The sequence below is a fragment of the Prinia subflava genome, chromosome Z, assembly GCF_021018805.1.
Source record: "Prinia subflava isolate CZ2003 ecotype Zambia chromosome Z, Cam_Psub_1.2, whole genome shotgun sequence".
Lineage (NCBI taxonomy): Eukaryota > Metazoa > Chordata > Aves > Passeriformes > Cisticolidae > Prinia > Prinia subflava.
The window spans coordinates 81,609,581-81,623,922 of NC_086283.1; the positions used below are offsets into that span (position 1 = coordinate 81,609,581).

Sequence of the window (14,342 nt, forward strand, 5' to 3'; positions counted from 1 at the left end):
GTTAGTCCAGTTTGGATTTCACTAGTGGTCACATTTACACACACAGAGTATAGAGAGCATACTCACAAAAAATAGTTGAGAATGGAGTTTAGTAAGATATGGTGATCAGCCAGAGAGCTCTGTCAGATAAACATACAAACCAGCCATCTGCTAATAGACAAACAACCCCTGCTGGGCTGTCTTTTCTCCGCTTGTCCATGGATGTGTGAATGGATCAGGTTGGAATTACCCAGTGATTGACTGAAGGACTCCTAAATACTGCAGTGTTTACTTAATGCATGAGACCTCAGAGCTCTCCATGTTGAGATGACAGAATGCTCATGCATGATCAAAATTGTCTGACTTCATCACCAAATCTGATGAACTGTTTTGCAATGAGATGGGGTAGTCTCAGGGTTGTAGTTTCCCTGAGATTCTCCCTGGGGTTGCTGGCCCCAAGGTAATAAGGGTCTCCCAAGGTTGCTGTTCCCTAGGAGTTTCCCCTGGGTTGCTGTTCCCAGAGGTAATAAGGTTTTCAGTCTTCTCTTTGCCCTAAGTGTTACACACCAGAGGTAGAGACGACAAACTGAGTCCGCCGGTGCACATTTCCAAGGCCGTTTATTCTTCATTATCTCAGTCCTTTTTCAGCTCTGCCAAACACTTCCCTGGCAGGGTACCTTCTCTTAGTTCTTTCTCAGCTCTGCAAGGTGTCTCCGCAGAGCAGGACACGCGGCGGACTGGGCGGATCAGAGAGCCCCGTACCTTATGTACGGTACCCCTGACCCAACCACTGTCCGAGACGTATTTTTTATTTACAAAATTTTACCAATACCTATTACCTATACTAACATGTCAGTTCTACTCTAAACCAATCTCTAAAACCCAACTCAGCACAAGATGGGGGACGAGAACAAGAACAAGGAAGACAGGGGCCACTCCCCAATTCCTCCATCTTGTCTCTTCAGCCCCATATGCTAAGAATCCTAATTTCTATATTTATATTCTATAATAAACCATCCACTACTTATTTCAAATTCTTAGGATTTGTGATTCTTCCTGCATGTGAGTGTTCACTCCCATGGACAGGGATCAGAGGCAGTGTCCTCCTGGGACCTGTGGGGGTCTAACTGACCCCCCTGTACAGATCCCAGACCCCCCTGTCCGGTCTCCAAACCCTCCTGGGTGGCCAGAGGGATGTTCTAGACTCCGACAGGGTAGGAATCATCCTTTTAGGTCATCCTTTCAGGAGTTAACTTGAAGGAAAAGACTCTTATCTACCTTTATAGGTAAGTACTTGTATTGAGCTAAGTTAGTAACAAACACTGAAGTTACTGCAGCTCAGCTGTGAATGGCATCTTGCTAAATTTATAATAAAGCAATTATATTTTTTCAAGTGATTGTGTCATTAGATGCTGGTATGACATATTTCGAATTAATCTGTATTCAGGATCAATGGACTCAAGTTTTTCAGTCACATGAGACCTAAGGAACCTGTAAGCAGACAGGAAATACATTTTCTCTTCCTTTCCTTTCTCTTCAGCACATTGATTCTCTAAGCAGGGTCGCAAAGGCTGCTAAAATAGCGGAACGGATGGTGAACCTGAACATGTATGATGACATTGCACAAGGTATGGCCCACTGAGAGGTGCTTCTAACTTAAGTCTGAAGTGTCAGTCCTTCAAATAAGTATGTGCAACCACAGTAAGGACAAGACAGAACAGAACAGACTAGAGAAACGAGTGAAATGAGCAGGTCTAAGTGCCTGCTGACCCACGTAAGGCAAATAGTGCATTGGACCATGGGCATGCAAAGAGCATGCCAATTAGCCCTGTTCTGAGCTGGCTGGGGACAGCATGTCTGGTGGGCACTGCCCTCCCTGCAGCACTTCCTTCCCTCAGCAGTACTTCACTCCTGGATGCACGTGCTGGTGACAGCAGTCAGAGCAGAGCTGATCTCAGCTCACATACCAACCACAGCAACGTACTCAGTCTTGATGTCATTTTACAATCTCTGTTCAGCTTCCTCCTGAAGGGGCATGTCTAGCTCTGGGAGTGGCCTAAAGTCACACCCTTGTGTGATCCTTGTTAATCCGTTGTCTGCTGATCATCAGTTTGATTTTTATTCTTCCAATATGTGTGAGGATTTGGTAAAATGCATTTAAAAGGCTGAGTTGCTGGTTTGGAGTTAAGAACTGAGACAGATTTTACGCTAACCATTGGGTTGTGCAGGGGCTGTGAGCATAATAGATTGTCTTTTAAAGCTTCCCTGACACTGATCTGTGCTGATTTCTTTCTAATTTTTATACTGGGACCTTTTCTTTTTTTTTTTTTTTTTTTTTTTAGATTTTAAATATTTTGAGGATGCATCAGATGAATTCAGAGGCCAGGAAGGAACCCTCCTCCCACTCTGGAAGTTCCAGTATGAAAAAACCAAGAAACTTGCAGTTACTGCCATCTCCTGGTAAGTCCCTTCATTCCAAACTTAATCTTGAGTGTTGTGTAGGGGAGTGGGATGTAATGTAATGGGATCTTATGAGGCAGGGCTGATTTCTCTGGGAACACGGGTTTGATTTATTACAGTCGGCTGCTTGGGCAGCACTGAAATGTGCCTGGTGCTTCTGGTTGCAGAGAAGATTGTGCAAGGCTGAGTGTGGCAGGCTTGTGCCCTTCAGCAGAAATTGAAGGCAGAGCAGGCTAAGTGCAGCACTGGGGAAAAGTGAGTGCAGTTAACAGAGCACTTTCTTGGGAAAGCTGGGATAGAAGTGCCATATCTTTGGACAGCATGTTGTAGGAATCAGCCCTGCACAGGACAGCCCCAAAAATCCTGCTACGTGCTTGAGAGTGTTGACCAAATGCTTTCTTAACTCTGTCAGGCTGTGACCACTTCCCTGGGTGACCAGCCACCCTCTGGGTAAAGAACCTGTTCTTAAAATCCGATATAGCTCTCCTGATACAGCTTGATGCCATTCCTTTGGCTTCTGTCACTGCTCACTGTGGAAAAGAGATCAATGTCTGCCCTTCCTCTTCTCACAATAACATTTTAAATGCAATGAGGTCTTTGCTCAGTCTCCTCTTTTCCTGGCTGAACAAACCAAGTGACCTCAGGCACTCGTCATAGGGCTTCCCCTCCAGAGGACAGGTATTTGTGTATTGGGATCTTGCACAGTTCAGTGCAGTAGACATTTTCCCTACAGTCCACTTTTACATATTGGGTCAGTCCAAAAATTATCATGATACTTGCAAACACTTGATACCTGATACTTGCAAATCGACTGTTTTTTGTTCTGAGATATTATTGCTATGGTTATTACTGTGAAAAAACCCACTTATCAGTAACACAAATTAGTCCTTTCACTTTTTAATGTGCTTGATCCTCCTCAGAACTGGCTTGGTTCATGCACTGCACAGGATACATACCTAGTCAGACCCTACCCTGTGCTCCCCTGCAGTTATGCCTCCTCTTACTTGTTTGTGTGAGCATGTTTGTGCCTTGGCAAGGAGAATCTATGGAGAGATAGAGCAGAATTTCTGTCTTCTGCTTGTCAAGCCACTGTGGTATTATGTAAGAGAGTATCAAGTGTGCAGTTGTGTGAAAATTAGAGATAACAGTAAAAATGAGAAGCAAAATTGGGAGAAAAGGCATCTTTATTAGGTAGTTTGTACTGCTGTTAAACTTGTCTCCAGGAAATGATAACAGAAAGATGACTCTGAGAACTGCAAATTGCTTTATGGAATAAGCTTTTCTAATTCAATTTTTACTCTCTCATTTTTAGCAGCGATGGTTCATTTAGTGAAAAGAACAAGAGCATTAGGATGCCTAGGTATTAACTCAAATGAAAAAGGAGAAATGAAAAGAGAAGTGAGTTTATTTTATCAGTTCACAGTAGCAAGTCAGAGAAAACACTCATTACATAATTTCCACATGTGTTCATTTCATGGAATTGTTACCCACTGATTGTACGGTATGAGCTCAGGGGTAACAACAGTACTGATCTTCATCCCATGGAAACCCCACCTACAGTAACCTACCACCCACAGAAGAGGTTGTAGAGAGGGTAGATGTTTTTCAAGTAAAGGGACTTTAGAAGACATAGTAGATAGCTAATTGCTCATTATCAGTATTTGCCACAGGAAATACACTGTTCAGCAGCTGGATCAGAAGGGAATTTCCCTTCCTGCTTTGTGTTTGTGATCATGAATTTATGAACCGATAACTGTCTCTGGAAGCATCTCTCATAATTTAATAGCAGGTAGGGAAGGTGAGTTTATTGATTTAGAAACTCTAATTCTTGCCACTGAAAGATGAGAACCAATATATTCCTGCATTTTTGCTTTCCTTACAGCTTTTTTGCTTTCCTTACAGATTTTTAAAAGTAAATCATGAAATGGATAAGCCAAGAACTGCTGGAGATTGACATGTCTGTCTTTTTATCTTTTTCATCTACTGTTTTGATCATCTGATGTTGTGCTTTTTTGGGCATCATTGGTTTGGACAAGTTACAAACGCTACTAGTGTATATGGCAAAGGGCAGAGCCCTCAGACTGGGTGCAGTCCTGTGAGAATGGACTCTGAAGTTAATGTATGGAACACTGCATTGCTGTGGAACTATGTGGTTAATAATAAATGCAATCTTATATATATTTTCTCATTACAGGAATCCAAAGTACAAGGACCTATTTGCAGTGGGGTACGGCTCTTGTAAGTATTAAATGCAAAAGAATCATTGAAAGATTTAAAATATTTAACAAGTGCTCTGAGATCAATTCAGACAATCCTCTGAGGCATGGATTGCATCTCATAGCAAGGACTCACCTAACTTCATAGCAATAAATTGAGATTTAACTCAATACAGGGATTAGGCCTTTCCAGTCCATGACATGAACATTCAGAAATATATAGGCATAGACAGCAATTATTGTAGGACTAAATCAAATTTAAAACAGGATGTGATACATAATGAAATTGCTGAACTATTCTTCCTTTCTTTGTGGTCTGGAGAAAAGAAATACACATGGTTTCAAAACAGTTTAGATAGATTTATGGAGGACCAGTTTGCTGTTGGAGGGATATACCACCTGATTCAGTAAGTTGATAGCTGTGAGTTGCTGGAAGCTTGAGTACATACAAGGGCACAGACTGTATTTGCTGATGTTCTCAATTTAAACAATTGCTGCATGTTGGTGTAAAATACTTGGCTACAGGAACCTTTGGTATCATCCCAAATATGTATTCATTCTTATATCTTTTTCTGTGCTCTAACAGTGGAACCAGATGGGTTGTCTTTATTTATACTGGTAAGGACTGTGCTCTGCCTGCAAAATTGCAAAATTTCATTTTCCTTTTAAATTTACATTTTTCTTTTGACTTTCACTCCATCTGAGCTCTGGAAATGTTCTTGTTAGTTTACAAGAAGTCTAAATTGGCTTGACACTCTTTTTAATTCAGCAGGCAGCAGCTATTCTGAAGAGCAGGTTAGAATCAGCTTTTGCAAAAGAAAGCATGGTATCAGGTGCTCAGGATGTCCTTGCCCTTGTATAGCACAGCAAAATATTATTGTTCTTACATACCTGTGCTGAGAGAGTGCAGGAATTTAGCAGTGCCTTCCTATTGCCCAGGCACCCAGGTGCCAGAGGAGAGGTACAAGCTCAAGGAAGGTAATCTTCCTGCTTAACTTATTCAAGCAATTGTTCTAATTTCATACGCTTCATACACTAGGCAAGACTAGTGTCCTTTCTGGGTTGTGCAAAAATATTAGTTAGTTCTGCTAGGGTCCATTGTGCTGAAGGCAATACAGAGATGCAAAGGGTGGGAGACTCTAATTCAGTGGCTTGCCACATAAGTGGACAAGAGAGCCAGAAATCTTTTTATCCCATTTTTATAGAGGACAGAGGGCATAGCTTGTCTCAGCCAGCTGAGGGCAACAGCTGAGAGCTGAGTGTCTGCTCTAGACTCCCCCTTTAGTCAGCATGGAGAGGTCAGCACATCCAGAGGCCGTCCATCCTGATGTTCAAGGGAGGAGCTAAGTGGCTCTCTGGAAGGGATAATCCTTCCTCACAACTGAGCAGGGGCAGAGCACCTAGCCTGTGTGCTTGTCTCTTAGACGACCAAAGTGAAGTGAGATAAATCCAGCACAGAGAAAATGATCCTAGATTCACACAATCACTGGAATATCTTTGGGTCTGGTGTGGCTGCAATTACATCACCAGTCTTCTCTGCAGTAGGCATTTGGGAGCACTGCCAAGATACAACACATTTGTCTTACTGCCTAAAGTGTACTTTTTGAAACAAAAGATCCCTTGTTTACTGTGGGTTGACACCACTCCAGAGTGTGGTCGGTGCTTTCTTTACAGAGAGGGCCCTAGCCTCTTCCTTGCTTTTGTACCCTATTTTTGCAGTCTTCTCCAGTGATTTATTTGGATGGGGTTTCTGAGGCTAACAGTGTTTCTTTGGCATGAGACAGGTTATTCTGAACAAGGAAATATTGTCATCATGATTTGCAATTTAGGGTTTATGCTGCCTGTCTGGAACTAATTTTTAGTCCCATGAGGAGGAGCTGTCTTTCTATTTTTGTTTTTGCGTAAATGAGATTGCTGGGTTTCTGGCTACACTGACAGCTTGCAATGCAGGGTTCAAAGAGCCTCTAGTGGGTGTTGGGCTTGTGTTCTGCCCTGCTGGGAACTATATGAATACAAGCTCAGGTCTTTGCCATCGCCTCAGTTCGTGTTCCAAAAGGAATTGTGCCGCTGACAGGCTTCAGGCTTGGCTCTTTATGTGAGGCTCCAACTCTCAGCACATGATCTGAGTAGGGAAAAACATTGTCTCTATGGCCAATGTATTTTATCCCAGAGTTTCGTTGGATTTAATGGATGTAGCTTGCCACTCACAAGGATGTATGGAGAGTATGGACTCACACACAATGCACTGGCAATCTGAGGTACTTGGCAAAGATGTCTACTCATTTCTTCACAGTCTGAAATAGGTCTTCATGTAGGCAGAAGCAAAGCAGGTAAAGATAAATACACTGTTCTAGCTTTCTAGTGTAAAATCAGCGTAATGCTGGCATGGGGTCCTTACACTAGTGTGAATGCATCCAAAGTAAGAGTGGCTGCAGCTTTGTGATCAAACTATATCAGTGTCAAATCCAGACCAGACCTTTCATGGAGACGAGCCGGCTCCTAGCAGACTTCCACAGGCTCTCTGAAGCTGAAGAGTAATGGTGGAACAGCTTTGATTGCATTCTCCTATAACACAGAGACAGGTAATTACAGAGAGATTGGGCATACCTACAGGACAGTCTTGCATTTCCCATTTCTCAAATCAACTGTCCCATGACAATGGATAATTTTTTATTTACTGGCCTGCACTGGGTGAGGCTGATGGATGGTTGGTCACTGCAATAAGGGTATTCCCAAATAGGACATGCTTAGGGTGCTTTAGAAGGAACAGAGGGAGGAGAAATGAACTGAGTGGCATTTACAGCAAGGTACTGCCTCTTCCTGTTTGCCTCTCTATTTCATAGGCATTTTCAGAATCAGGGAATTTAATTAGATTAGAATCAAGAAAATGAAGAGTAAAACTAGCTCACTCACAGAGGGAAAAAGTCATTCTGGGGGGGTCTGAGAGGAGATATGCATGGAGATGTGCTATTTGCCTCCTCTTTTTCTACAAGATGCCTCATTTCCCTCTTTCTAGAAAACAAATAGTGGGAAAAATAATTAGTAATGAATTCCCAAACCACTACTCACTCAAAATATTTAATAAAAACTGACATGAGCTTCATGTTACATCACTTAGATTTGTACAGTCTGTTTCAAGCCCTGGAGACTTGTTCTAGGCCAAATACTTCGTTTTCTAGCAAAATATTTTTCAGCCAAATATGAATTTGAGAGACACAAGTAAGATGTCATAGAATCAGAGTGTGATTTGGGTTACAAGGAACATTAAAATTGTTCAATTCAAATCCCCCTGCCACTGGCAAGAATGCCACCCACTACATCATGTTGCTCAGGATATCAAACCAGTCCTTGAACACTTACAGGCATAGGAGACCCACAGCTTCTCTGGGCAACCCGTTCCAGTGTCTCATCATCTTCACAGTAAAGAATGTATTACTAATATTGAATCTAAACTCTCTGTTTTTCTCAGTTTAAGAAAGTTATCCCGTGTTCTGTCACTATCTACCTATGTAAAAAGTCACCCTCCATCTCTTTTATAAGCTCTCTTTAAGTACTGGAAGGCCACATAAGGTCTTCCCAGAGCCTTCTCTTCTCCAGGTTGAACAACCCCAACTCTCTCAGTCTGTATTAATAGTAGGGGTGCTCCAGCCATCTGATCATGCCTGTGATCTCCTCTGGACTCACTCCAACAGGTCCACGTCTTCCTCAGCCTCCAGACATGGTCATCAGCATAAAATGGGATGGAAGGTGCTAAATGTTGAGGAGACAGGGGCTGAAGAGATTATTGTGATGATGATGGCTAAGCCTTGGCTCTCCATCCTAACTTCTTGAGTGTCAGGATTGAGAGCTCTTGCACCCTAAGAAAAATGTCTCTAAATGTCTCCCAGCTCTCATTCACTCCTTTATCTCTGAGAACATTTTCCTAGACGGTCACACATGCTAATGCTCTAAACAGCCAAAATTTAGGCTCTGGTAGTAAATTTTTTTTTTAATCCAGTTAGTGTGTACTTTGCTGATTCAATGCCACGCAAGTTAAAATCATATCTTATTATATACTTAACTGGATGCTGAATGAATGCATTCATACTTTTGTTAGCACAGTTATTCTATCAGTCATCCTGACAAAAGAGATGGCAGTTTTGACAAGACATTTACCCTCTCCTTAGGTCTAGGGATCTAGATAATAGGTGAGATAATTCAGGAAGATTGGAGTCCTTACACTGAAAGAATCCCACTGCATATAGATAAGGTCTGTGATCATTAATTCATATTAACTACTTGTTAGCTTCTCCTGAAATGTAGATAAATCCTTCAAGTTTTTTGTGAGATCTCCATCAAATTATATAAATAACAATTGAGAACCATAGAAGCATAAAATGTCCTGAAACGGAAGGGACCAACAAGTATCACAGAACCCAACTCCTGGCTCTACACAGTCTCACCCCCAAGAACCCCACCATGTGCTTGTGAGTGTTTTCCTAATCCTTCTTGAGCTCTGTCAGGCTTGGTACTTGACTAGTTCCTTGGAGAGCCTGTTCCAGTGTCCAGCCACCCTCTAGGGGAGAACATTTTGCTGATATCCAAGCTAAACCTCCCTGACACAACTTCAGGCCATTCCTTCACATTCTGTCACCAGTCACAGAGAAGAGATCAGTGCCTGCCACTCCTCACCCCCTCATGAGGAAGTTGAAACTGCAATGAGGTCTCCCCTCAGTCACCTCTTCTCCAGGCTGAACAGACCAAGTGACCTCAGCCACTCCTCACGTGGCTTCCCCTCAAGGCCTTTCATCATCCTTGTTGCCCTCCTGTGGATATTCTCTACTCACCTTATTATCCATGTTGTATCGTGGCACCAAACCTGTCCCCAGCACTGGAGGTGAGGTTGCCCCAGTGCAGAGCAGAGGAGGACAATCCCCTCCCTTGCCCAGCTGGCAATGCCTGATTCCCCCCCCGACAAGGATGTCCCTTCTGGCTGCCAGAGCACTGCTGACTCATGTCCAACTTCTCATCAACCAGGACCCCCAGGTTCCTTTCCCTGGCACTTATTTCTGCATCTCATTCCCCAGTGTGTCTGTACATCCAGGCCTGTCGTTCCCAGGTGCAGGATCTGCCGCTTGTCTCTGTCAAACTTCATATGATTGCTGATTGCACATCTCTCTAATGTGTCAAGGTCTCTCAGCAGGGCTTCTCTGCCTTTGAGGGAGACTTCAGCTCATTCCAATTTAGTATCATGGACAAACTTGCTTAATATTCCTTTGAGACCTATGTCCCAGTTTTTTATAAAGATATTGAAGAACACTGGCCCAAGATGGAGCCCTGCAGAATCCCACCAGTGATTAACTGTCAGCCTGATGTAATACCAGGTACTGTAACCCTTTGTGTCCTATGCATCAGCTAGTGTTCACCCACTGCATGATGTAATTATCTATCTACAAGCTGGACATTTTGTCCAGAAGGATATTTAGGGAGCGAGCTCTTTGACACATCAGAAAATCATAAAAAATAGAACAGAAAATAATTTCAGAAAGTTATTAGTCCATCTCCATGCAAGATAATACTTTATTTAAAACATGGTTTGAGGTCTAAACTTAGTCCACCTAATGATGATTGCATACACTATAATTCCTGTCATCACTGACAGCATAGCCTTGTAGATGACAGACAAGCCTTGTGACAAGGACAGAAACATATGTTTGAGAAGCAGAACATTAGAAAGCCTAAAAACTTTGATTTAACAGTATAGGCTTAAGAAGAAACAGCGGGCTTAAGAAGGCTCAGTGTTACAAAATGTGCCAGATGTTTACTTGTGTTTTCTTCTCTGCAGTGGTAGATTTAAAGGTTGTGATGCAGGATGAGGATGTGGAACATAGTCTGGAATGGATTTACATAACAAGCTGCAGTTAAATTTGGTATTTTTCTGATGAATGACCAAAAAGCTTTAACTGAAAGCACCAAGAGGATTGAATACTGCCTAAAAAATTCAGATCTTTGAAACAGCTCTCAGAAAGTCTCTTCCAATAAGTTTGTGTATTTAAATTATGTTCCCAGAAAAGGCAGAGAAGACTCCTGGGAACAGAAATCCCTACTAATCTTTCTCTAAGCTACATGAGTTGGTTTTTTTGGTTTTTTTGTTTTTTTATATTGAGAATAGAGATTTAAGACCTTGGAGACAGAGAAAAAGCATTTTATATTGCTTGGATGAAATTCTTTTTCTAGTGTAAGGCTGTGTGTACATGCAATTCATGTGAGGGGACTGCACTGGAGAGGAGGGGCTGGCATGTCCCCAGTCACATAATGGTCTGTATGCTGGACCGTACAGCACTGACTGTCAGACTTTTTAGACACCACAATGAAGCTATTGAAGTTTTCTGAGTTGAATACTACCAAAGGCTGTTAGAGATTCATGTGACCCACACACTTCACTCAAAGAGAAGTTCAAGTTGCAGTCTGGATTCAGTTTGCTGTTTATATGCTGTAATAGATTCCAGCTTTGGGAAAATGTCTTCATGTTCATTCAGTCATGTCCCCAGCATGCAAGTTGATAAATACATCTTCAGTGGTAAAAGACCCATGATGCTCACTCACTGTTTCTGGTAACAGGATTGAGAACTACATCGTACCACCGCAGAGTCTGAGTTGTTTCCTTTTAGCTGTGAATGTATTTTTTATTTATATTTTGGATATTTGTGCTGTAAATTGAAAGACTGTTTCCTTTTGCAAATGCTTGTGGTGCCAGTTATTACTGGTAGTTGCAAGAGTTAGTGGTATCTAAATATAAGTAGTGAAATTGTATTGAGAAAAAAAGAGAAGACAATCACAGAAATAAAACATACATGATTGCATAGCCACCAGTGATTTTAACTGATTATATTTTAGTTGCTACTGTAAGGGGTTATTATTACAATACAGAAAGCAAGCATCAGTAGAACAAGCAGAGAGAAGAATTAAAAGGAAATTTGTAGGCCTTATTTGTGAATTGCTGTAAAACCTCTGTGTGGGCACTGAATATCACCACAATTAAATTAGTACACAGCAAGCCCAAGTCCCAGGAGGACTTGGGCCTGCTGTGTACTAATTTAAGAGTGCTGTTTGTGCTATGTGACTTTTAAAAGCTGAAAGGAATTTTCCATTAATACATCATATTAATTAAAAGAGGCTGGTGGGGAATAAAATAGGAAATAAAACGTAGCAATCAGATGCCTCTTAGGCAAGCATAATCAAAAGCCATTAGTAACTAGGTCTAATGGTAATATATTATTTTATCCATTAAATCACTACCGACAAAAAGTTTTGATGAGATAAATATCTGGGAGGTGTCAAAAAAATGGAACAACCATTCAAAGAGCAATTTATATCCCATTTGTAGCAGAATACAAGGCATCATTCTATGTCACCGTGTTCAAAAAAATCAAGCTGTGTACACATACAGAGGGAAGCCCTATTTTCAAGTGCAATGATTTTTAAAAAGTTTTGTGTAGAAACCCCAATGCTGAACTTCATCAGAGTTCATTGGCTCTATAGAGAAGAGTTGCAAAGGAACTGAGGTGCTGAAAGAACTTTTAAGTGCAGGTTTTAATTTAATGCTGAAATGAGTAGCCTGGAAAGGCATGCTCATCACTGATGACACGCTGAGGAGAAGGGTGACAAACTGGGAAGGATTCAACAAAGAAAGAATGATCTAAGAACAGAGTGACTGACCTGGGAAACAAATTCAAGGAATTCAGTTTGTTCAGCTTGTCAAAAAAAAATCTTACTAAATCATTAGATTGTGGTCTGTTAACTCCTTGTATTGGGAAGACAGATCACGTAACAAAGAGACCTTTAATCTGGCAGACAAATCATGTAACAAGATCAAAGAAAAGCTGGAGCTACATGAATCAGGACAGACAATGTGTGGCTGTTAATAGCAGATAAGCAATTGAGAACAATTAATTTTGGCATGTGGTAAATGACCATCTTCTGGAAAATGTAAAATGTGGAGATTTTAGATATGATATTTCTTCTCTGAAGTTTTGATCTGTTGCTGATATGATTTCTTCATTTAAAGACCTAAACTAGTGAAATCTTGTGTTCAAGATATTTTATATTTTTCAGGAGTCTGATTCATTCACTTTTCTAACTGTTTTAGGGAATTCTTTCTGCACTGTCTCCCGTTTGATGCTTCGAAGTTCATTTGCAAAACATTCATATCCTCCCCCATGGTCTGGCAGTGTTCGAAAAACTTGCCTGGTGGAATCAGTGTTAGAAATTTAAGCCATCATACATCCGGTTTATTGAGATAATCAATTGTGGTCAATTAAACATAATTACTTAAAATACCAATTTAAAATTTGTTTCCAGAAATACTGAATATTTCTTACTGCATATGTAGGGAGAAAAAGAACTTGTCTTTCTATCAAAGAAAGACTATCAACTCTGTTAGTAAATATAACCTAATAACCATAATGCATAAAGTGAATCATATGAAAAATATATTTCATTTGGAGACTTAATTACTGATTTGTAATATAAATTCTGTGAACTTTTCCTGGTTTTTCTGAGTCTTAACCTTTCAATACATGTAGTTTTCAATCAACTCACAATATTAACTTCTTCTGTAGCGTTTTGTTATGCATGAAATAGTAAAGAGCTCCGTTGGTGTGTTTGGGAAAAAAAATGTATTAATAGATTTTCTAGAGCCTGGGGATCAAAAGAGCTGTTGAGCCATCCTGTTGTGTCTCTGGTGCATTGCAAGCCATTAAATTCCACCCACTTACTTCTCTGTGTAGCCCAGCTAGTTTTATTCGTGCATTTTTATCCACAGGAGACAAAATATTTGTGTACCATAGAGTCTTACCTGTTCAATAAAACTAGTCTGACACCTTTCCTTTCTTAGCTTTGTCTCTGGAAATGGCTCCACTTAAGTTACTATGGGAATTCTGTTTGTAGGACTTGCACAGCAGAATCCAAGGATAGACAGGTTAACTCTCTTTGTCACTGATGTCAAAGAGATGGTCTTGTGATGAAAATCTGCCAGAAGACTTTCTAACTGTCCATACTGAAACATCCTTTGACTCAGTAGAACACAGTCAACAGGTACTGAGAACAGACAAAACAGTTCTAAACGCTCTCTCTTAAAAGGATCAGTTTTGCTTTATTTTGAAGATTTGTTTCCCCCCATACAGATGTTCTTATGCCTGTGTTCTCTCACGTAAACACTATTTGCTTTTTTATTTTGAGTTCCCTCCAAATACTAAGGTTACATTTTCAGCACAGCTTGACTTTTCTGTAGCAAAAGTTCTGGAATCAAGTCTACTTCTCACACTCTAGTCTAAGTAGCAAAAAATTTTTCAGGCTCTGAGGTTATAGTGGTCCTGACCACCTTCATCATCATATCTTCTCAAGAGCAGTGGGATGGGCCCTGGCTGCCCACAGTGCCCCTGTACTGCTGCCTGTGTTATTGCGCTTGGGCATCAGCTCCCTGTCTCTTAGGGAGTAGCAAGCGATTCCTGCAACCAACCCTGACACATGACCTGTTTCTCTGATAATCCAGTGCTTAGGTCAATAAATAGGAAAGCAAAATCTGGATAAAACACAAGCCAGCGTTACTTAACTGTAATGTATTTACTCATGCCAGATACTTAATTATTTTTCCATTTCCTTTTGTATTTTAAAGGGCTTGGTTACCTTCTGTTTGCTTTATACTTC

The 14,342-nt window shown here is 41.0% G+C and overlaps 1 protein-coding gene across 3 annotated transcripts in view; it reads left to right on the top strand.

The window, feature by feature from the left end:
• Positions 1 to 14,342, top strand: part of DNAI1 (dynein axonemal intermediate chain 1) — a 147,668-nt gene that overhangs the window by 31,317 nt on the left and 102,009 nt on the right. For 2 of the 3 annotated variants that reach the window (XM_063423542.1, XM_063423543.1), the window contains exons 10-12: positions 1,520 to 1,607; positions 2,322 to 2,439; positions 4,634 to 4,677. In XM_063423542.1, coding sequence (XP_063279612.1) covers positions 1,520 to 1,607; positions 2,322 to 2,439; positions 4,634 to 4,677 — 250 coding nt within the window. The remainder of the gene's footprint in view (positions 1 to 1,519; positions 1,608 to 2,321; positions 2,440 to 4,633; positions 4,678 to 14,342) is intronic. The other variant, XM_063423544.1, reaches the window with a different exon arrangement.